At 39.7% G+C, this 23,441-nt stretch overlaps 1 protein-coding gene and 1 long non-coding RNA gene across 3 annotated transcripts in view; one reads left to right on the top strand and one right to left on the bottom strand.

The window, feature by feature from the left end:
• Positions 1 to 23,441, top strand: part of LOC145442999 (uncharacterized) — a 445,110-nt gene that overhangs the window by 222,989 nt on the left and 198,680 nt on the right. The window lies entirely within an intron of this gene.
• On the bottom strand, positions 308 to 21,566 carry LOC145442866 (uncharacterized). Of its 2 annotated transcripts, XM_080320898.1 has the most exons (9): positions 20,649 to 21,566; positions 17,323 to 17,478; positions 16,305 to 16,379; positions 12,668 to 12,721; positions 11,542 to 11,616; positions 10,882 to 10,923; positions 10,523 to 10,576; positions 1,913 to 2,151; positions 308 to 623 (listed from the first exon to the last, which is right to left on the bottom strand). In XM_080320898.1, the coding sequence occupies exons 1-9, from the start codon at positions 20,713 to 20,715 to the stop codon at positions 429 to 431; spliced, it is 957 nt and encodes a 318-aa protein (XP_080177024.1). In that variant the 5' UTR covers positions 20,716 to 21,566; the 3' UTR covers positions 308 to 428. The 2 variants fall into 2 exon arrangements, with proteins under 2 accessions (XP_080177024.1, XP_080177025.1); XM_080320899.1 differs by lacking the exons at positions 10,523 to 10,576; positions 10,882 to 10,923; positions 11,542 to 11,616 and having other exon boundaries at positions 20,649 to 21,565.

Genomic DNA, 23,441 nt, shown 5'->3' with positions numbered 1-23,441 from the left:
TTCGGATGTCATAAACTGATATATGAATAAATAAAAGCATTAAAATATTTCAGAATTTTACCGACGGGGAATCGCGGCCAGGCCTGGCTGAGCCGTTAGCAGAGACAATACGTCAATTACATCCTGCAGATATAGCCTATTATTATTATTTATATTTTGACCTCATTTGAAGGTGTGTCTATGAGATTTATTATATTCTCATTATTTATTTCCCTTAAATGGTGATACATGCCACTGGGCTTCTAAGAAGCTGAAATTCTGATATATTTCGGTTCGTAGACCTTCCCTATTAAACTTTTCAAAATCATTTCGAGTAATATATCCATCGTTTATTCACGATGTGTTCAGCGTGCACATCAATCAATCAAATGCAGCTATTTTAGTTACAGGTACAACAGCTTCGTTTCATCCATTTCGATCAACATAATTTAAACGCGGATCTGACAGAGAGCACCAAAATTAGAAATTTCTTCTGGGTAAGTGAAGTATCCGTCGCTTTCTTCTCCTCCGTGAGAGTATATTCTCAAGACTATAAATGAATATCGAGCCTTCTTATTTGCTTCGGCTGGTGTCCAACGAATGAATGGCGCTTTTGAGGCATCAGAAAGATAGACATCATCAGCCTGAATCGATCGTAACAAATCATTTATTTAAGTCGAGTGTGATGCAGAATGATGAGCAGGTCGGAATGGATCTCGTTGGCCTCGCGGGCTGCAAAGAGGAAACTACAATAAAACAAAAACGTCGAATTCGTTCTTCTAATCCATCTAATGATTATCTGCGTAATCTTTACGTAATTCTTTATGGTATCGGCATATATGCCACCTGAAATTACAAAATCTACTGATGAGTAAATACAAACTGGTTAAAAAACAAACAAAGTGGCAATCCTTGAACTATAGTCATTGTGACGCATTGTTTGATGTTTGATGTCTGACTAGATTTCGGAAGTCGAAATAATTCTATTACTAAATAGGCCTACTTCCACGCATACAGCAAGTGTCGAGCATGTAGCCATACGTTGTACTGACACTCTTAACAAAAAGAATGTGTATTCACGATCCAAAGGTGGCAGAGGAAAGCAAAACTTATCGCTAGTTTAGCTCTTTTGGGCTACTTCGCGGAAGAGACGGTTTAAACTCAAAGCAATGTTATAAATCCTTACTTGCACAGTTCGTTTGTGCCTACATTCATTCGTACACCATTTTTACATATTCTATACTTTATCGATCATCATTTGGATATATGTTATATTTTAAATTCTGGGTGAGTTCTGTTTTTCTACCAGCTTTAGGGTGCGATTACACAATATCTTCGCTAAGAGTTGTTGAACAATTTTTGGGTCTTATTGCCTATTCAGGCCATGTTTTGGTACACATTACGAAAGACTCTTTCTCTCTCTCTCTCTCTATCTATCCCTCTCTCTCACTCTCACCCTCTCCACCTCGCTACTCCTTTCTTCTCTATTTCTCTCTCTCTCTCACACTCGCAGAGCCGAGACTAGAACCAACAACCATTGGGGTCGGGACGACGTCGCGTGGCACACACGAGTTCGAGACTTCCGAATAGGCTTCCGACTCCTGATATTAACAGACCAATCATATCTTTAACCAGGATTACATCGTTATGCAGCATTTTTACGGTCGGTGGTCATCATCATCGGAGCACCCATTCCGTATGAATGAACCGACGACGATTTCGTAAGTTCAAACCACTATACTATATGGTGTCCAAATTGTCCTCAGCTTAATACTACATTTTATTTTAAATTATTCACACAATTATGCCATAATGATATAACACTTGAAAAAAAAACAATGCAGTACTTATTAAAAGGCATTTTTAAAACACTGCTTAAAACATGTTTTAAACAAACGTTTCAAATGACCATTTGTTTAAGATGTAACGATACCTGCGCGTCAAAGATCATTCCGGTTTTGAGCTGAAACCATGCCGATCCTGCCAATGAATGGGATGAAAAGAAAGGTCTGTAATAATTGGTCAACATGTCGAAATGCTCTGTAGAATATATGTTTCCCAGTGTTGCATTTTTTCGCTCGCATGACCATCTAGCGGCATTCATGTTCATGGTTTCACTTCCTGCCTCTCTCACGAAGTAACAATATTCATCATATCGCACCTCGCATAGACCTGAAAAATATATACTTACATCTGGAATGCAACCAGTTCAAGAGAATCCATCACGCAAGCATTCATGTCTATTTGTGCGACCTGTGGCACAGCAAAAGAATTGCTGCCGCAATATCTTAGTAGATGATCACGCTAGGCCAAATCGCAATAATTACTACAACTCTCTGGACTTATGGTATAGATCAGGGGTGGGCAAACTTTTGAACTCGCGGGCCGCATTCAACATCTTAATCCATTCGCGGGCCGCACTATATAAAATTGGGATTTTAAACCAAAACGCAATATTGATATTTGATTATATAGTGAGGACATGGAGATAATATACGTGCTTATTTAAAACAAGCCAAACATTGCTTTGATGATATCGTACACGCGTCAGAAACATAGTGGCGATATTTCATAGGCTTACGGACCTCAATAACCAATTTGTCGAAACTATAGAGATGAAAGTCGGTTGGCCCGATTGTTAGAACAGGATTGAAATTTAAATCTGTGAGCAGCGATCTGTCAATTTCTGGTTCAGTTCCAGGACAAACAATGCTGACAGCATCATAACCATGTTAGCTTCAAACACGCTTCTACTATGTGTAGATAAAATATAAATACCCCAATTCTACGCATACAGACAATGAATCTACCTAAGACACGCCCGAATCGTTTTTTATAAGCACAACACTGAAATATACATAAAAATGGAGTGGCCAGTCTGAAATCCCACTCGTGATCCAAATTATGTCAATCTCGTTGCAGCTATCCCGGTGTGATATTAGGTATTTACCTTAGATCAGTGGTTCTCAAACTCCCCCCTCATGATGGTTAAAGATTTTTCGCCCCCTTATCGTCATATCACAAAACGCAACCAGGATGCTAGCAAATACAACGGGTAGTTTGATGGCATGGAAGGTTACGACTGTGGATGAGAGACTAAATACAGAGTAATAACTTTGAATTGAAAGTAATTCGCGCGAAGCGCGCAAAAACATTTCAGTTGAGCTCAGCTTCGCGCCTTCTTCAGATGCTTTCACGCCCCCCACGGGGGGCGCGCCCACCAGTTTGATAACCACTATCGTGGAATTATCATGGTGAAATATAATAAGAAAAGTTAATCAAGTCCCTGCATTGATTCGATTTTTAGTACGCATTTTATCAATATTTTTTAAAAGTTTCTTTAGACTCTCGCGGGCCGCACAGAACGGTGTTGCGGGCCGCATGCGGCCCGCGGGCTGTAGTTTGCCCACCCCTGGTATAGATAGACCTCCCTGGACATTGTGCGGTTCATATGCGGCCAGCGGTAAGACTCTTAGCGGCCCGCGAATAGCTCGTTGGAATTTAAATTATAAAATCGATATATTAATATTGATGTGTGGACAAAACTACTGTACAAACTGGTCCGGAAATGCGTTTACTTTGAAGTCTAGTTTATTTATGTACTGTGATTACTTAACCTCCGTACTTCGCGCGAGTAATCCAGGGTCGAACTATAACCAATCTGGCAAAGCATGCCGTAATCCGTAACAATTATAATTACAATAAGTCACTGTTTCCATATTCAACTTCAAATCTTGTTTTTTTGCTAATGCTGTGCTTCAAACTGTTACGCCATTCGTTTCCAAATCCTAATTCGTAAAATAATGCGATCAGCGCACGTAATTGACGGTCATCCTCACTCACAACGATGTTATGTCAAGTAATGGAAGATGCGGCTAAAGACCAATATTTCAAAAATATTTGGAACACTAACTATCCGTTTACTGAAGTCGACCGTGCATGAGCCGGTTTTTGATGAGCACCGAGCAGTTATCCGTAGAATATAATTTGAGTCGGCAATATGAAAAAAATCATGCAGTGCTCGGCTGATTAGCACCTGCTAGCGAAGTTAGGAAAACAGCAAGACAATTTTAACAACCAATACAGAGCTAGGGACATATAGTATAAACGTATCAACTTAGCAAGATGTGTTAGCAATATAATTGACTGCAGCGTTGAGTGGATTAAACATAACTAATATCGGTTATTTTAGCATTTATATTCAGATATCAAAGTACAGTCTTCTTAGAAACAAACTGCGACTGTCTGTGACTGTCTTATATTCTTTCTGTAATTTTCGGAGTTATTTGAGTTTTTCGTTGATAATTCTCGGATTATCCTTGATTTGTGATAATCCGATAATTATCAACGAAAAACTAAAATAACCCCGCTTCTACTAGTTGGGATTGAGTCAAATTTGTTTTGTATCGTCTTTGAAGACAGCTCAACAATGTCATGTGGTTGACAAAAAAATTTGAAATTTTTTTATTTTTAATTTTCCCTAATAAATTAAAATTTTATTTGGATCTGCGGAGTCCTATACTTGTTACAATTGAACGAAATTTGGTGTGCAGCGTTTTTTAGAGTTACCTGACAATTTAATCAGTGAATGGCTGGAGTCCGGAAAAAATATATATTTGAACAGCCCTACTGATCAATGACTGCGAGAAAAGTTTAAAGACGTTCCCGACAATACAATGCAAGAAATCAAAGACAGATCCATGAATAATATTGAATTTGTGTCGTAGAGCGCAAGGTTGAAGAAGGCGATAAGCTCCACGGTATTGTGCCCATTAATACGATACAACACAATATGACATCCTTCACCAAACTTTTACGCAGATATGAGCGGGAGACTGCTGATATATTGTTATGCTTGAGTAATTGGAGTGAAAGGTAATGACCTTTAATTCATGCTGCGTACTGGAGCCGTACACCACAAATTAAAAATTGTCACTTGGGTGATCGAATAGATCAATTGCTACAACAACAAAGAGCTTTACAATGTCAAAATAGCTCATCAAACACCATTTCAAATATTTTTTGAAAATACCCCTCAATTCACGGCTGAGTGAGCAGAAAAGCTTGTTTTCATCTTGCGATAACTTGAAAAGACTTGTGTAATTTATTATGAAAAAATTTGTATTTGATCAGATAGACTTTACAATGTTATGCGACAATTTTCAGCCAAATCTGACACTTAATGGAAGCCAAATCTATTTTTGTTTGATTAGACATGACATCACCCTATAATATAAATTTAAAGTAGTCCCGGTAACACGATACCTAAGTTATGGTGGTAGAACTAAGATTTATTATGTTTTTTTCTGGCACAAGCTAACATAATACGGCACTTATTTCCAGAAAACATATTTTACAAAGTGTTATACAAATATCAGAAACTTTATTTAGGTTTATTGTTGACGTATGCCTTGTGTGGGATTTCAGACAAGGGGTCAATTCTCATTGGATTTCACCTTGTCAAATCTAACTATTTTAGCCAGAGCTTTTCACAATGTGGGTTTTGGTAATGCCTTGGCGATTTTTATATTTTGAGGCATCAATTGAAAGTGTGGTATCGACCTACGCTGAATATGCTTACATTGAATTTAGTTTGGTAATAAAGCGGGAATATCGCACCCAGTTCTTAGCTTTAACATGCAAGCCAAAAATTATTTCGTTGGTTGTTTGTTGGAGGCGAGGTATTCAACTGAAAAATTGTCGTCGCGCTTAGCACGATTTGATGCTCCAAGAGGTTTAGATTTAAATATGATTAGTAGGAGAAAATGTGCATATTTTGGAGACATAGGCATATCAGCACCAGCGATTACCACGCATTAAACAGAACTATGACTCTAGAGTAGTGCCACAGATCATTTTTAAACCGGAAAATGGGCCAGAGCCATAAAAGGGTTGTGAACCCCTTTTCTGGACACTTTTAGATCTTAGAAATTATGATGCCATATTTAATGAACACATAGAATGTGTGCATCTGGGTTCTCCATTGCAGGATCATATTGGACCACCGATAGTGATTTCAACTTTAACGGAATGAGAATACCCAGGAGAGATATGCGGCACTCTGAAGATGCTGGGTGTATTCTGTTGTATCACTGTTATAGTGACATCTTTTCCCGGAATTATGCTCATACATCATGGTTATAGGCTATATACAAGCGCTTTCTTCATATGCCTTCTAGCCAGTGTTGCCACTCAAGGTTCGAGAAAAAAACTGGATTTGCCTACTATAAAACACTAGATCGACAAAAAATACACTAGCTTTCAAATTTAGGGCACATCTAATGCATAAATCATAATGTAAGAGGGGGGTGCATTCATTAACACCACTGAAGTTGCGAAAAGACTTACCAAATGACAAATTCATCACGTTTTCCGCAAAATTGCTCTGCTCTAAACTGCAACAGATTCTCGCGAATATAAATAATATCCATTACATTCGATCCAATGTGATTGAGGGATAAAATAATTGGTGGAGCGCCATACACTCACATATCAATGAGTAGCTCTCCATCTTTTCCACAGGGACACTGGAAGATTTCAATAAATGAAAAACTTCGATGCCAAATCACTACAGGCAAGCAAGAATGTCCAATATGTCCTTTCAAAACTAGACTTTAGCGTAATGGCGCCCAGTGTTGGGATCAAGTCACTACCTTCGAGTCACGAGTCATTTCGAGTCATTGCACATTTCGACTCGAGTCAAGTCAAGTCAATCGATTCTTGAAAGTAACTCGAGTCAAGTCAAGTCACTCGATATTTGAAGGTGACTCGAGTCAAGTCAAGTCACGAGTCAAGTCACAATTCAAGTCAAATTGGCTTTTAGAAGCACGCGGCATAATTACGTCGTTGCATTTTGATAACTGTTTGAAAGTCGCCATTTATTTTGAATCGAGTTAAGATTATAGATTTAAATAACCATGCAAAAAGGCGTCATATCGCTGACGCATAAGTAGAACTGCTAAACTATGTATAAGTAACTGTATAGCCTCAGTCTATAGTAGTCAGTCAAAATAGAGAATGGATTACGAAACCTCAAAAAATAATTGATATATGAGCCCACCTGCACATCCGTGAGATACAATTTAAGCCTACGCCGTTGGTTGGCCAATAATACAACCTTATAAACTATATTGAAGTTGGATTAATATCTTACAAGCGGCTTGGTTAAAGTGAGTGCCGACCGCGATGAGCAGTCTATAGAACGGAGATAGATAATTTCCATCACATTACTTTACTACTATTTTACGACAACGTAAGCTATAAGCTCCGATCACTTCGTTAGCGGTCAATTTATTTGTGATACAACACTGGAGGCTTAATAAAACGCATAATAATTGAGTGATTGCTCAAGCTCACAGGTTACACCAGCGTTTCGCGCACAATCCGAATATATGCAAGATCAGTCATTTTTCGGCACCGTGACTTGATGACTTGAAATTGACAGGTAAATTTTGCTTCGAATCACGAGTCAATCCACATTTCTGAAACGTCGAGTCAATTCAAGTCAAGTAATTTTTGCAAAGTGACTCGAGTCAAGTCAAGTCATACGTAAAAGATGACTTGAGTCTGACTCGAGTCATCCCAACACTGATGACGACACACCATTCTTCAATTCAAATATTGTTCACTTAACTTAGTGTATATCCCAGTGCTACACATACTATGGAATCATTCACGAATTGACCCAGGCAATTTTGGCATTTGGGCAAGTTATCATATTCGATTCTGTCATCGGTTTGCTTTTGGGACTTAAAAAACGGTGTCAGGCTCAGATTTTCACGCTGTCTGTGATAGAAATGTGCGGCAGCAAGGTAACTTACGCATTGGGTTCGTTATTGCGCTAAATGAGCAAGTGTGGACGGATAATAATAAGTATTCCTTGCAATATATATTATGTAAAGCACATCAAAATAACATCTTCATTTAAATGTATTTTTTCATGAAAAAAACACTAGATTTACCGAATTTTGATAAAAATTACACTAGAATACTAGGTCAAGTCAAAATACACTAAATCTAGTGTAAAAACACTAGGAGTGGCACCACTACTTCTAGGTCCTTGTTCAGATTTTACTACTAGCGATATGCGAAATATGAAGCTATTTCGGCATGTTAAACGTCACAATACGCATTGTCAGGGTCGATAACGATTTATTTATTCGCTTGCCTAATGCAGTCACGATATTGCGCTAGTGCAGAATATAGGTTGGCCGAGGAATGTCATAAAAGCGGAACTGTGGAGAATCAATACGTCGTAAACTTTCATGTTTGTTAGGCAATTTCATTGTCAGATTGTTACGGATGAGATCAGGACCGTAACTGCCGCACCCCAAACCCCCCAATAGGAGGGGGGCCGAGCTCGAAAGAAGCCGAAAAGAACTGCGCTTATGCTGATACGTATAGGATTAATTGTCCATAGGTGCCTAAATGACTGACGCCGAATGTTCCTGTCTTAGCAATCTGAACCTCACAAGACAAATACCATCCCGCAGGGAAATATTATATGCCAGTGAATAAATACCAATTTGAAATCGTGTGCGTCTTTTAGTTTAGTACATTTATGCGATTATATGTTTTTGATATAGCGGAGGTCACGAAATAACATTATATAACGAAGTCATACCAACGGGTCCGTCCGCCTGAAGATGTTTAATTAGCCTATTATTTTCGGGCCCTACAGTTTCCAAGACACCTCACTCAGCTCTACCGGTAAATCTGATAACGCGAGCAGAGAGGACAAGAAATTGATAGCAATATATATGCAATTCCCGATCTTATTGACCGATTTTATTATGGATTATTGAAAATTTTCGCGCTTGGCGCGTGCTCACTAACTAGGACAACTAATTTCGTGGTAAAAGCGAACAACGTGATGGGGGAGGGTCGGTTTATCACCCTATGGGAGCCCAAGACCCTAGTTTTTTGCGGGGCCTGACGAAGTGCTGTTTGGTTCCTACCAACAGGTATACGCCCGAAGATATTTAATTAATATTGAGTGGTCTTAACTTTTCAAACACACCTGACTCAGCTCTACCCGTAAATCGGATTACGTGAGCAGAGAAAGGATAAAAATTGATAGCAATATATATGCAATTCTCGATCATATTGCCCGATTCAATCATAATTATAAAAAAATTCGCGCTTTGCGCGGTTAGTCGAGAAAAGCATACTCATTAAACGGACACCCAATATTGATGATAAGTAGCGGTAAACAACGTATAAGCCGAGGAGGGTCTGGGGGGGGCCTGACGAAGTGCTGTTACGGCCCTGGATGAGATAGTTCACCATCGCCCTCTACTTGTATGTAAACCGTTCCAACTGGTTTCACATGTGGGTACATTCGACAGTGAGCGTGTCATGTTGCGTAGGACAGCCAACAATATTATTTTTCATGTAATTTTAAGTTTGTAAGTGCGCGTGAAAGAGGCTTTCGGCCATCCCGCACAAGATTGCTATTGGTTATGTTTTGATGGATCCGTGACTTCACGTAATTGACTGAAAAAAGGTCCACGGAAACTGTCCCTGGAATCCAGGATTTAAGGTACCCATGCTGAAAGTTGACCTCTGTTTTGTCAATATACCGGGAGATCGGTATTATCTGTATGAATTTCCCCCATTTATACCTCATATTGCAACTTGAAAGAAGGGTCCTGTTTTTTCAGATCTTAAAATATGGTAACTCGGGCCTCGGTGTAGTTTTTTGTATTTTTCTGTATGTTGCCCGCATCAATAAAGTTTAGAGCATTTTTTTTTCGTGGTTCATAATATGGCGGTCATCGAAATATCTGAAAACGTGCGCCTGGAGAAAAGTGACGAACCACGGTTTTGTTATTATTGTTAAAAATCAAAAGAAAACATGCCTTCTCGCAGATAAAGGATTTTACGTCACAACAACATAATATCATATAGCATATATTACATATTACAATTCCCGTAAATAAGTACATTAATTGATCGTTGCTTGGGCTTGTGACCAAATGAAAAGAATTGACCTCTGTGGTGTTTTATGTATCCGCTAGGTGTCTAGCAATGCCTCATTTCCATTCGCAATTATTTCGTCCGTTTGTTCTTCAGTTAGTTGATCATACTGGTGTAGGGCGTTTCGAGAGTAGCATGTTTTTCCTAATTTACTTGCATTCTAACGTCTACATTCTTCTAGTAAATGAAAGCCGGGAAAACAGTTTGTATATCAGTAGGTCTTCATAAAAAGGTCACGAAAACTTCTAATACTTGAAGGTATGATTTATGGCATCACTTTTCGCTCACGATTTTTTTCCCGTATGGAACACGTAATGAGCCATTCATACGACTTGGAAACCAACGATTGGTGGGAGGAATATATATGTGCAATTGGTAGCCTACTTGAACATATGCGGATGACAACGGAATATGTATTGTAAATCTGATATTTTCTTATATGTTTGTTTGGACTTCGTGAGTATTCGTTACGCAATCTGCACGCCCGAGTTTAAATCGCATAGCAGTCCGTCATCATACAACACACCTCTGGTGCAAATGAAGTATCACCATTTCTGAAACTCACCGATATTCGCTCTTCTTTCGATTCGATCGTTATCACTCCGCAGTCGCTGTGTTTCTTGATGAAAATAGAAGGAAATAAGCAGGACAGCTATAATACATATATCAGCGAGATGTTGGTATATTCCATTTACATTTATAATATCCATAATCTTGTTTTCTGTCAATAAACGAAAAATTTGGTAGATTGACAATGGGTGTCTTAAAATAAAATGTCCACATCTCGTGAATTCTGCGCTTATCGAGCATTACATGAAATACAATTACAATAAAATTTCTTACGGTTTTAATAGATTAAGACTAACTATATTCAGACTGCTTTGGGTCAATGAGGCACTGGAGTAACCAAAGGCATCTGCTTACCAGCGTGAGCCAGATCCAGTTTACTTCGCAATTGCAGTGTTTCTAAATGAAGAGATTTCATATTTTATCGATATCGGCCTTTCATCAGGTCGCATCGACGCGTTTCCGGCCCCTGATACTCACTAGAGGGACCAGGAGGCGAAAGGCTCCTTGTTCCCTCAACATATTTCATTTGTGTGCCTTGGAGAGTCGACTTTTATCAAAATACACCAGCCAAGGCTGCGTCAACGAAATGAGTGCACCATCTAGAAATGGTATACATTGAACGCTCTCTTATTCTAAATTTCATGCTGGTGACGTCATATTTTGAGATACGATTTTTGATATACAATGTTCTTTCCTATTCTCTACTAGTTGTTGACGATTACCCCTGGCGAGTGTCAGCCGAACGTATTCGGGTTCATTTCAATATGAATATACTATTCAATTGCATATTTGAATTGTTGATCATCTGTCCTCGAAGCGCTCTTTAGCGTTTAGTACGGCCCGTTAGCAAAGTTGGACAACTCTGGTCTGACCCATAGATGATGATATCTCACAAGTTGAAATTCTACAGCCTACTATATAAATTAAAGTTGTTGAGAGTTGGGGGCTCATACGTTTCATTTGCTAGAGCAAATCTGAATAAAATTGCGTAGTACAACGTAAAACCAGACATACCGTTAACATTCTTTTCTTCCATTGAGATTATTGTATTCTCGAGCCGTTGATGTTTCTCTTCGAGATGTGTGTATTCTGGAATTGATAGTTGAATTAATTTCGATACAATACTTGAGCGATATACACGAACTTTCACATCACTCTTGGCCCACCACCTGAAACACTAAAGGAGATTTTTTTATACAATTTACCCACGAAGTTAGTTTTTGGGAATTTACTGATTCAATTAGTACAACAAACAAAAGATTATTCTGTAACAATAAGATTGAGGGATTGTCAGCGGCTGCGGAAAACATAGCCGAAAATGACCCTTGCATGAAGGCTCTTCTATTAAGGTATGTAAGACTTGACGTGACATTACATTACGTCAGCTAGTGGAAATCATGTAGCCTAAATCAGGATATATGACGTGGAGTCAACCGTGGAGTCAACCGTGAGTCAACGTGAGTCAACCGCCTGTAAATCCAGACTACGAAATTAATATTTCGGTTTTATGTTTGTATGCCTCGAAACGCAAGATTATATATATGCGCGTTACACAGTCGGTGTGTCAGACAGAAATGACAAATCGTAAAAAAGCAAGTATTAGTTAGGCAAGTTAGAAAAATAGACAGTAAACGCGTGGTGCAGACACAGAGTGGATACGAAAGATGCTCTTGCCAATCCCACATGTAATTGTTGATTGTGACGTTGCATGCATTAGCCACGTCGTGATAGATCCGTGATGCCATGTAATAGTTAAATTTTGTCGCACGCATTTTTACATAATTATCACGCCTGCTAAACTACACGTGCCACTTGGCGGTCGGACCTTAGTGTGTACGCAAGTCCATCGCGCCGGTTTCCATTCCCAGATTCTATATGATACGCTTTGGAAACAAATGGTTCGTGGCAGAAAAGACATACTACTGCCGCTCATGACAACGAAGTATGTAGTGTTAACGCGATATTGTCAACATTGTGGAGGGGATCGCGTTCTTATTATATTCCGGTCATGTGTGTGTTTTGAATTCAATAAACATTGTTTAAACCATAAAGAAGATTGTCAGCGATAGTCAAGGGGTTATACCACTGATCGTGCTAATCGCACTGGTGGTTGTTACAATTAAATCCACAGGCTACTCACTGATATTCGCTCTTCCTTCGATTCGCTCCATATCACTTCGCAGTCGCAGTGTTTCTTGTTCAAAACGAGAAAAAATTCGCAAGTCAACAGTGATATATTATTTGCGATATGTTATTAGGGAAGCAAGAAGTTCCTTTATACGCTCCAAATGTTTAATTTGTCATTATAGATCCGTGAATTCAACATCCTTGATTCAATCCGTGATAAAATCTTTATCCTGGTAACGTCTAGTGGCGAGCCAGGGGAATGAGAAAGCGCGACTGTCCCTTCCAGATTTTCGACTTGGGCATTATGACTACATTAATTTTCATGGGCCACAATTTATATTACATTGCATGATGCGGTGAAGATTTGAGTCGTGATAGGTATTACAGCCATGTGTAGCATAGCCTTTCCTGAGATTCAGCGACGTAAAGCGAAGCGTGATCAGAAATCGTGAATAAAAAAACAATGTAAGTTTGCCTACTGCTGTAGACCACTAAAACTAAAACATACATTGCCCCAATAATTATAACTAATAACGGAATAATTCGTGAGCTGATTCGTGGACTATGATGTTTTAAAACCCTACTATATAGATATTGGAGTAGGCTATATTGGAGAACCCCGTTTGCGGTAAACCCGAAGCCCCATCGTTATCGTCAAGCGGGGATTCTGCAGCAATTTCAGGGAATTCGCGATACCTCTAAATTTGCAACATAAATTATAGCATGATTTGTGATGCAAATGGACTATAGTCAGTATATTGACATTAAAAATAGGTTCCATATTCGAAATTATACTCGGACACCTTAATGCATGCTGGGTGTGTCGCCTAGTACAGAGGTCTAAAACTCAAATATGCTCGCGGGCCAATTTCCTGTATTTGATAGCTTTGCGGGTCGCGGCACCAATAACAGGGGTGTTCAATGTATTTCCAAGTAGGCCTTGTTTGACGGGACGTTGCAGACTGCTGGCATTCCACAAACATCGCGAAAATGTGATTCACTACTATGAATTCACGCCTGGCACGAAAAATCACATTTTTAAATATTTGAATACAATTTTTGTTCTACTTGGCATATATAGTTTGTGAAAATAATTAGTTATAGGCACCTTCGATATCGGAACTGATCAATAACAACTTGATTATAGTGATTATTGTGCCACGCACCAATCGCCGAGGAACCAATTATTGTTCCAGCGGTGTAGCGTATCACTACCTCACTCGCCACCTTTAATTGGCAATAATAACATGGATAAATAGACCCATGATGACGCAGGGTGTAACTTAAATAGCCAAATACGCTACTCTACGCAGCGCTCCCCACAACAGTCTCATAATTTGTTGCGTCCGTGGTTGTACCCAGTCACGGCGTTCTGAGTCACAAGTCATTCTCTGATTGTAAAGTTTGACCCGACCAAAGTCGAGTCCGAGTTCGCAGTAATTCTACAAAAGGCTGCGCCCAAGTCCAAACCACAATTTTCAGTCACTAATCATCAACGGGTCATGTTTTACCATCATGAACAGGTAATGTGAGGTAATATAGCTTATCTTGTCCCGCATGGTAACTTTTGTAAGTGATGTGATGGTGAAATTGATGTGTATTTGCCTGTTTTTGGAGTAGTTTTAAATTTTAAGTTCTCAAATCTTAAAAAATATATGTGGCAGTTAAATATTGTTCAATACTTCAAAATCCAAAATGACGACGCGGGCCGCAAAAAACGATCTCCCGGCCCGCGTGTTTGAGACCTCTGGCCTAGTAGTTAAGAAAATTTCCCAATTCCTAAACTATTTTCTACTTTATGTAGTCAGGGAAACTTCGCAATAATTTCCTAACTTTCTTGATTTGAAGCTGACAATGGCTTGAAAAAGAGGTCCTGAAGTATTTTACCAATATATCCGTTGTCCGAGGACACGCACAAAATTCATTTTAATCTGATATAGATATAAGCGTTATTTCAGAAGAACTTGAAGATGTGTTGTAGGATAGACGTATAAATACGCTGGCCGTGATATTTTCATTGTAAAATATTTTTGCTAGCCAGGGTTGTAATGACTCGAGTCATGACTCGACTCGAGTCACGATTTTCTGATGACTCGACTTGACTCGAGTCATTTATTCAAAATACGGAAATGACTCGACTCAACTCGAGTCGATCTGTGTATTGACTCGACTTGGACTCGAGTCATTGCGCATGACTCGAACCAAGTCATTGACTCGAGACTCAGACGGCCAAGACCGACATTTCATTGTAATTCCGAAGCCAACACACTATTGGGATTTCGTCTGTTGGTACTGGTACTTGAAAATGCGACCATAAACTGCTAAAAGTGAGGAAAATTGGTATGTTATAAATGCGAACCATACGATATCACCAAACAGAGTTATAAAAAGTTGGTTTACAAAGACTTTAACTGGAAACTGAGCAGTCAACACAATGACTTGGACTCGGACTCGGGTCATAACTCCATGACTCGGACTCGGCACTCTGCTCGCTGACTTGCACTCGGACTTGACTCGGTGGTGAATTGAAATGACTCGACTTGACTCGAGTCAAAACTATAAAAGTGAGATTGACTTGTGACTCGGAGCCTTGTGACTTGATTACAACCCTGTTGCTAGCTTCCGACTTGATTTGAAGTAATTAAAGTCGTCACAAATTCCGCATGGTATGATGTCATTTTAAATGAAATCGCAATTTCTGCAGTGTAGCACTAGCACAACCAGAAAGGACGTTCTCCCGGCTATAAAACAAAGCAACGTAATTTATGAATTCAAGTGCCACTGTGATTGTCGGTACGTAGGGAGAACTTCCAAACGGTTGCAGGACCGTATCAAAGAACACATTCCACCGTCTGTCAAATCTTATATCTCAAATTCTCAGCTTAACAATCCGCTTGTTCTTGAACGTAACCAGGCCATGGGTCAAAAATCTTCTATAGGCAAACATTTACTAGAAAATCAAACGTGTGCTGCTAACTATCACGAGGACATGTTCTCTATATTGGCTAAGGGTCGCAATTTATTTCATTTGTCTGTTCTTGAGTCCACCATCATTACTATGAGCAAACCTAGTCTATGCCAACAGAAAGAATTTGTGTATCATTTGAAAATCGCGCATTAACTTGTTTTGCTTCGCTATCTCCATGCCAACGCTGCAGTTCTCTCGTTTTCCCAACTTTGTATATTATCTCTGTGACGTCATAATTAGCGATACATATTGTTGCTGAACATAGTTATTCGAATTCTCGTATTATTGCTGACGATATTCCCCCTGACGAGGGTCAGCCGAAAAGCTTTGGGAATAAAATGAATATTTTATTCAAATGTGTCATGAAGTTCTGTACTCCTAAGCGTCTCTTAGCACATAGAGGTAATTTTTGTACAAGACAGATTACATTTACAGAATTGTCAAGTTAAATTTGAACTAAAACCTGACGGGTCTCGGTGGGCCTTGAAGGGCACAAATGGGTTCTCGAAGACAATAAGATTTCGAACCTCCAAACTAGGTTCTCATGGGACTTGAAGCGACATATCGAAAGAGCAGTGGAGGCACATATATTTGTTACCTTCAAGTACTGTATGAGATCAGCATTTTGATCGAAAATTGACGCAAAATTAAACTAAAAATCAACGTAAGACTTTAGGCTTACCATTGAAATTATGTTTTTCCATTGAACGTCTTTTTTCTTCTAGTCGCTGGTATTTGTCCTCTAGATCTGTGTATTCTAGAATTTACAGTTGAATTAGGTAAAATACAATACTTGACCGTATACATGAATTTTTTCACCAGTCTTGGCCCAAGAGTAATATTTTTTAGCCCAAACATGAAGTTTGTTTCGGGCTTGTACAAGCGCATGCACGCGCAATCAGTACATTACAACCAATAAAAAGTTCATGTAACAAGTTTGCGGTATTGTTGTAAACTTGTTGTTTGAAGAGGGTGATAATATATTGATGATATCGTTGCTATTGGTCAGTAATCGCCCAACCCCGCTCATGAAAGAAATATCGGTAACTTATTCTAATATATGGGGCTCCAAATCCTAATATTTTACGTCGTAGTGCAGTGGTTCCCAACCTTTTCCACCCATGTACTATTTCGAGGTTTTAGGCAGTGCTCGCGTACCACCTACACAAGCTACGCGCGCCGAAGACGGTCAAAATTGTGCCCACCACGTCGAGCTGCCGAAGCCAGCGAAAAAGCGAAGAAACTGAGCGTTTTAAGGAGGAGTATATGATTTCTGAGGTGGATCCATTTGGAATTGTTGAGGTCAAATATAGTAAAACGGAATTTGGTTAGGCAAGAATCCCAATGCTTTACGACTAGATCTGTTCCCCCATAGGCCGTCATTGGTGGGATTACCCCTACCCGGACGACGACCTTACAGCGGCGACGACAGCTGCAAAAAACTCAAAATCCACCCCACCTGAACTAATCTCCCTTCGGTCGAAAAGAAACAGAATCTTCTCGCGTACCTCCTGGAAGACCTTCGCGTACCACTAGTGGTACGCATACCAAAGGTTGGGGACCACTGTCGTAGCGCAATATTTTATTACTGATTATTCTAAGTCTTCAAAGCTAATATCCAGCATTGACAGCGTTTACAGATATATGTGTGGTGTTTGCAGAATTCATATCCGGAAATTCCGCGTATTCGTTGCACTAACCTCGAAACCATGTTCTTTGATACTCGAAATGAAGCGCGAAAAGTGTTATGATTCCAATGGCTAGCAAACAGAATATAATCATCGCTATAAGCCCTCTTTTCGCACATTTCTTTGTCAACGACTCCTTCGGCATCTGATCCGACTTTTGATCAATATCTAAAAATAAAGCACTTTGGCTATGCCACTGTGGTTCGGAGAGCCCGAACATAGTCCTATATCAGAGGTGGCCAACCTGCTGCCGTAGAAGGAAGTTTGTGCAGCCGTCGACAGGTAGGTAATGTTATTAGAGTGAGACTGACCGATTTGGCACATGCCTGCTGCGGCTGTCCTATTGATTCGGCAAACTTTTTAATTACCAAGGAATGTTTTCGCAGAATTAGAGCATTGTGAAAGAATCAGAGCATACACATCGCCAAACCCGACAAAGGTTCTGGTGTTATTATCTTGAACAAACATGATTACATACTAAAAATGGAATCAGTACTGGGCGATGAATCGAAATTCAAGACACTGGCTCCTGCTGCTGATTTTGATGATAATGCGAAGATTGAAAGACGGATACAGCGCCGACCTTTCCGCCTGAAGGAAAGCGGCTCCATAACATCGGAGAATTACGCGCACATCAGACCAGCCGGATCGCAGAGGCCACGAATGTACGGACTACCGAATACTAATACTCACAAAACCAAGTGTCCGTTCGACAGATTCTTTCCATGATTGGATTGGATCGGCTCAGCACATGTTGGCGAAGTGACTGATTGATATTTTGGAAACAGTGCATTTTTCGTATTGTTCTCATTGTGTCATTGATTCATTTACATTCGCGTGCATGTTTACATGTGCGTATGGTCTTATGATATCATTAGTCTTTTGACGAACGTACCGATAGTGATTTGCTACCACCCCCTTTCTCGCGTAAAGTTCTGGTTGAGCTTTTGAATATGGCCACTTGCTCTGTTGATTTCAGTTTTAATGATACTATGTATAGGGAAATCTATGGCGTAGCCATGGCATCCCCTCTCGGCCCGAAAACAAATTATGCGCCGCTGATCTAATCAAAACACCTTTCATGTATCGTCGATAAGTGGGCGGCACCTTCGTCATCTGCCAAAACGAGTCAGAATTTGATGATTTTCTGGCTAACTTTAATGCGCTACATACGTCTTTGAAATTCACATTTGAAAAAGAGTGCGATAACTCGTTACCGTTCTTGGACGCTCTCGGAACTCGAATATATCCGGAAAATTTTAATCGATAACGGTTACCCCGAACATACCATCAAGAGCTCTATGGACAGAAAACTGAACAATTTCAATGCCACCAATTCCCAAAAATCGAACGAACGCTCTGACGAGAATTTATACATACATTTACCGTGGTTGGGTCCCATCTCCCATTCACCACCAAGCAACTACTTCCTGCAACGCATAAATATGTTCCTCCCGCTTCTCAACAAAGCAATATAGTTTACGAATTTAAGTGCCACTGTGATTGTCGGTACGTAGGAATAACAACTTAGCGCTTTCAGGAACGCATCAAACAACATGTACCGCGCGTTATTAGATCACGTACATTATATTCTCGGGAACATGCCGCTGAAATTGAAACTGACCTAAGGGTGTTGGAACACAATCAGGCCTTGACAATGAATTCTGCCAATGGCAAGCATTTAGGTGAGCATGCTACTTGCGCTAAACACTATGGAGACGGGAGATTCTCGATTTTGGGCAGAGGCCGCACACTTTATCACTATGGCGATTTTTTTGACGTGTCAAAAAAGTCAAAGTAAGGTCAAAATTTTAGCGTCAGGTCAAAAAATGTCAAAATTGTATACAAAGACAAAAATTTTTGCAACCTGCATTTTATTTGTATCGTAGATTTTGCGCAATCGGTGAACTTATCGTTCGACATTTTACAGCTTGCAGCCTACGTTATAGGCCTACCATGGCAGACTGCGCATTGTCTGCTCATTGTGAATCATAAACAGTCACATGAAACAAATAGGTTGACATGGTGTCATGATCAACGTACCGCAATATCCTAAGTGAAGCAAGACTGCGTGGGCATTGCATGGTTCTTACAAAAATTGAGATGTACACCATTGTCAGAATGAAGCAACATCATCAGCCAACAGCTGCTACAGTTGAACGTTCTTTCTCCTTTCTTCTTGTTGTTGTTTGTATATTCATGGTGTTTGTCGACTACAATGGTCATTTACACCAGGCCGATATTCCGTATCCACCGAGTAGGCTATCTGCCGACTTGTAGCACGGCCCACTTCTATGCTTTTTGTAAGACACCGCGTACGCGGAAGAGATGGCGAGGAACCTAGATAAACCTTCAACACTTGGGTAGGAATTCCGGAGTCGACCTCGGTCGGACCAGAGCCCACAACCCATTGTTATTGTAGATGTGGATTATACCACTACGCTATCTCGCAACATCTCCATCCTTGGCAAGCTACTTAGTAAAGACAGACACCTTTTACCCGAGAATCAGGGATATCTAGAACGAGATATCTAGATATCCCTGCCGAGAATGTGGAAAAGTATATTTCGTTGTACTACAACAAATTTTAATTATTTTCGCCATAGTACGTCATATACTGGAATTCATCATAGAGCTAGATTTTGTTAAAATAATATTTTGTCATGTAAAAAATTTGTCAGTTTTTGAGCCAAAAAAGTTTTTTCAGGGAAAACTACTTCGTATAAGGACAGACAGTGCAAACCAGAAATGAGGATAAGTAGTACAATTCTAACATTTTTTGGGAAAACACCTAATTTGCATACGTTAGGTGAAAATTTGGTCGAAATTTAGTTTTTTAAGGTCAAAAAATGTCAAAATTTAGATTTTTAGGTCAAAATCTTGCTTTTTTTAGGTAAAAAAAAATCGCGCTATTTATCACTTGTCCCACTGGAATCGACATTCATCAAAATCCATGAATCAACTGCACTTAAGCCCGCAGAAGGAGCGTTTGCTTCAGCTAAAAATTGACCACTAGCTGCGATCGCGGTTTGCCTGTGCTGTACTCAATGTTGTTTTCGTTTTGTGACATCACAATTGGATGTATGCAATGTAGGTATATGCAAGACTTTGAAATTCTCTATTTGCTGACGATTGCCCTTGAAGAGTGTCAGCTGGAAAATCTTCGGGTTTTAATATATTTATGATATGAATATAAAATAAAATGCATATTAAAGTTTTGTACCCCAAAAAGCCCTGGAATGCCGCCGTAAGATACATAAGTAATCGGAATGCGGCCGTATATAGCAAAAAGGTTGGCCACCCACGTCCTATAGTAACATTGAGAATAGCAAAGTTACCTTGAACAGATACTTCAGGAGGACTTCCTTTTTCCTTCTCTTGAACATTATACGTGCCGGTGTGCATTTCAGATCTACAAATCGATCGGAACTATGTGCAAGTGGATCTATGTCTAAAGTAGCAGTGAGATATATTCAAGAGCAGTGCTGCCAGAGATGGTCGGTAACGAAATACTTCTACTTTTTCGAAGTATTCAAGTAATTTTCCTCATCTAATTTTTCGCTACTTCCCCTCCTACTTCGGCAGATGTTGTGCTCTACTCCCTTACTTTTCGCTATGTACAGTTTGTAAAGTTGAATTATTGAGTGAGAGAGAGACTGAGACGATGAAATTTAGATACTGTTTTCTCTGAATACCAATAACAATTTAACTATCACAGCGTTTAAGGAAAGTCCAGAATCTTCATCGTGCTTCGCGCGAAATAGATATGGAGTGACAAGTATGATTTCACGGAGGTATCAGCCAACATAATTTTGGGTAACGGGTTGCGTGGTTCCTTTCATACAGCATGGCCTCCCATATTATACATGTTTCTTCACAATCAATATGACTCGGAAAAAATCTTTGCAAATATCGTATCGTAATCTGGCCTCTAACTGTCTTTTCGTAATCTAGCATTCTAGCCGCACAGGGTGCGTCTAAAAAGTGGTACTTGACTTTTAAGCGTTAGACCGTTGAGCGTCCACCACCCTTGAAACTGTCGGATAAAATATATGAGATCCTCTCTTTAAAAATTACAGTTGTATTTCTCTTTATGCACACGGTATCGTTACAAAAGTATCCTCTAATTTATCTAAGTTCTTTTGTCCGGAGCGCATTCACGTGGAAGTTCAAAGTGCACTGTTGCCTTTTACCTCCCGAAGTAAAATTGCATGTAAATAGCTTATTTACGATTTACCAGCACACTATAATCGCGAAATCGTTAATGCAGTGTCTGTTACAACGTGACAACATTTACATGGGGTCTGGGGTAAACGCAAGTTAAGAACCACTGCTCCAAAGCAGCAGTATCATTTGCATCCCATGATGAGGTCCAATTCTTGTGTGTGGAAACGTTTTACCTCTTGGTATGTAGCAGCACGGACCTAACTCTCTGCACCATCCGCATGTGACTGGTTCCGGAACTTGACAACTCATACCTGCTCCTCACAGCTACTTTCTTACTTTACTTACTTACTTGAATTGATTTTAGGGTTGCTACTTCTACTTGAATAGGTTTGTTGACTACTTTGACCATCGCATCCGAGCATCACATGGCGAGTAGGAGCCTAGACTAGAATAATGGGGTCGCGATCGGTCGGACTTGAACTCGCAACCCATCGGTATTTTAGCTGCGGAACTGAAAACCACACACTGTCTCAACACCTATATTATATTCTGCACTGCTATACATAGCATGTAGGACTTCTTAAGGTGCAATGGTGCATCTTTTGTCACACGGTGATGTACGTTATCTTTTTATATAGGCGTAAATGCGGACGAATTGAGGAAATAACCGCCGAAACTTTGTTAGGAAGTAGGCTATGCGACTAATGGTTGATATGTTTATGACACTGGGCTGGCTGTTTCGATATCAGGAACGGTTAGATATCTTTAGAGTTGACGTCGACGGGATATGAAGTATATAGGTATAAGGTAGGCTGCATGACTCAGGTCGAATTATACATTCAGACCGAACACAAAAATATTGATGAAGTTTAATTCATATTGACGTATGGTGTCATTTACCGAGGCGTAACCTGTATTGAGCTGTAATCCGATGCATACGCATAACATAAGGAGGGATGTTTCCGTTGAGATCATTTATCGCGTTATGTGATTAGTTCATGTCTGTGTAATACTTTGCTGTGCGTAATTCCATAAACTATGTACGGATTTTAGGGTTATCATCTTATCCACATATATTCCGGATCCATTGGTGCGCGTTCACGAGATTCAGGGCATATTCACTGTCCTGTTTGTTTGTGGTATTTATGGTGTTTGTCGACTACTATGGTCATTTACAGCAGGACGAATATTGTTGATTATTTTCCGTAACTGACGACTTATAGCACGGCCCACCTCTAGGCTTTTTGTAAGACACCGCTTCCGCGGATGAGGTGGCGAGGAGGAGCCTAGGTAAACCTCCAACACGTAGGTATCGGAGTTCTGAAGTCGACCTTTCACTGTCCTTTCAGGCATGCCATGAGCGAAATGTTCAGTCATTGCGCCATATCCCCCTAAAATAGCCTCCCCCAAAAACAGTTTGATATTGATACTGAGCGGAATTTTGTGTATTGCATAGGGTTTTGGGAATCTGAAAAGAGGACACCTTTTTTCAGACTTACAATTCCGGAGTAAAATCCGGAAAACTGTTAAATTTATTGGAAGTTGGTTGTCTAAAAAAAGTATACTAAGACGTTACTGGTACTCAAACATTGGTACATCCAGGACCAGTCTAGGTTAATTGGTTGTGGATTGTATCGTAAAATGTTTTTCCATGGTAATTCCCATGTGAACAATAAGAAGGTATAGAAGCAGTGCGTCAATATTCAAAGATTTTGTTGCTACTACGAATACGAACACACGTAAACAACCCCATTTGCCATTTGTATTATAGGCCTATCATACGTCGAAGCGAAGTGGTATCGATAATGATTTATAATATCCTCGTTATTCATTGAATTTAAATGATGATATATTAGGGTTGCCACATTTTGGGATCCGGAAAGGACACGTTCAACAAAAAAGTTAGATTACCGGACTAGACAACTTCTGATTACTCCGAACTCCGAATTAACCATTTCATACTA

Source organism: Botryllus schlosseri, chromosome 7 (genome assembly GCF_051294905.1).
Source record: "Botryllus schlosseri isolate E-star chromosome 7, Bs_hap1, whole genome shotgun sequence".
NCBI lineage: Eukaryota > Metazoa > Chordata > Ascidiacea > Stolidobranchia > Styelidae > Botryllus > Botryllus schlosseri.
Note: the sequence above shows the minus strand (reverse complement) of the source record. Positions and strands in the feature narration are given on the sequence as shown.

Bases quoted from the DNA above. Each gene is read 5' to 3' on its own strand.
- LOC145442866 (XM_080320898.1), bottom strand. From the start codon at position 20,715: ATGCACACCGGCACGTATAATGTTCAAGAGAAGGAAAAAGGAAGTCCT. The intron at 16,380-17,322 runs GTTAGTGCAACG...TGTAAATTCTAG, and splicing joins TCAAAGAACATGGTTTCGAG to AATACACAGATCTAGAGGAC. The intron at 10,577-10,881 runs GTAAGCAGATGC...ATTTTCATCAAG, and splicing joins ACTGGATCTGGCTCACGCTG to AAACACAGCGACTGCGGAGT.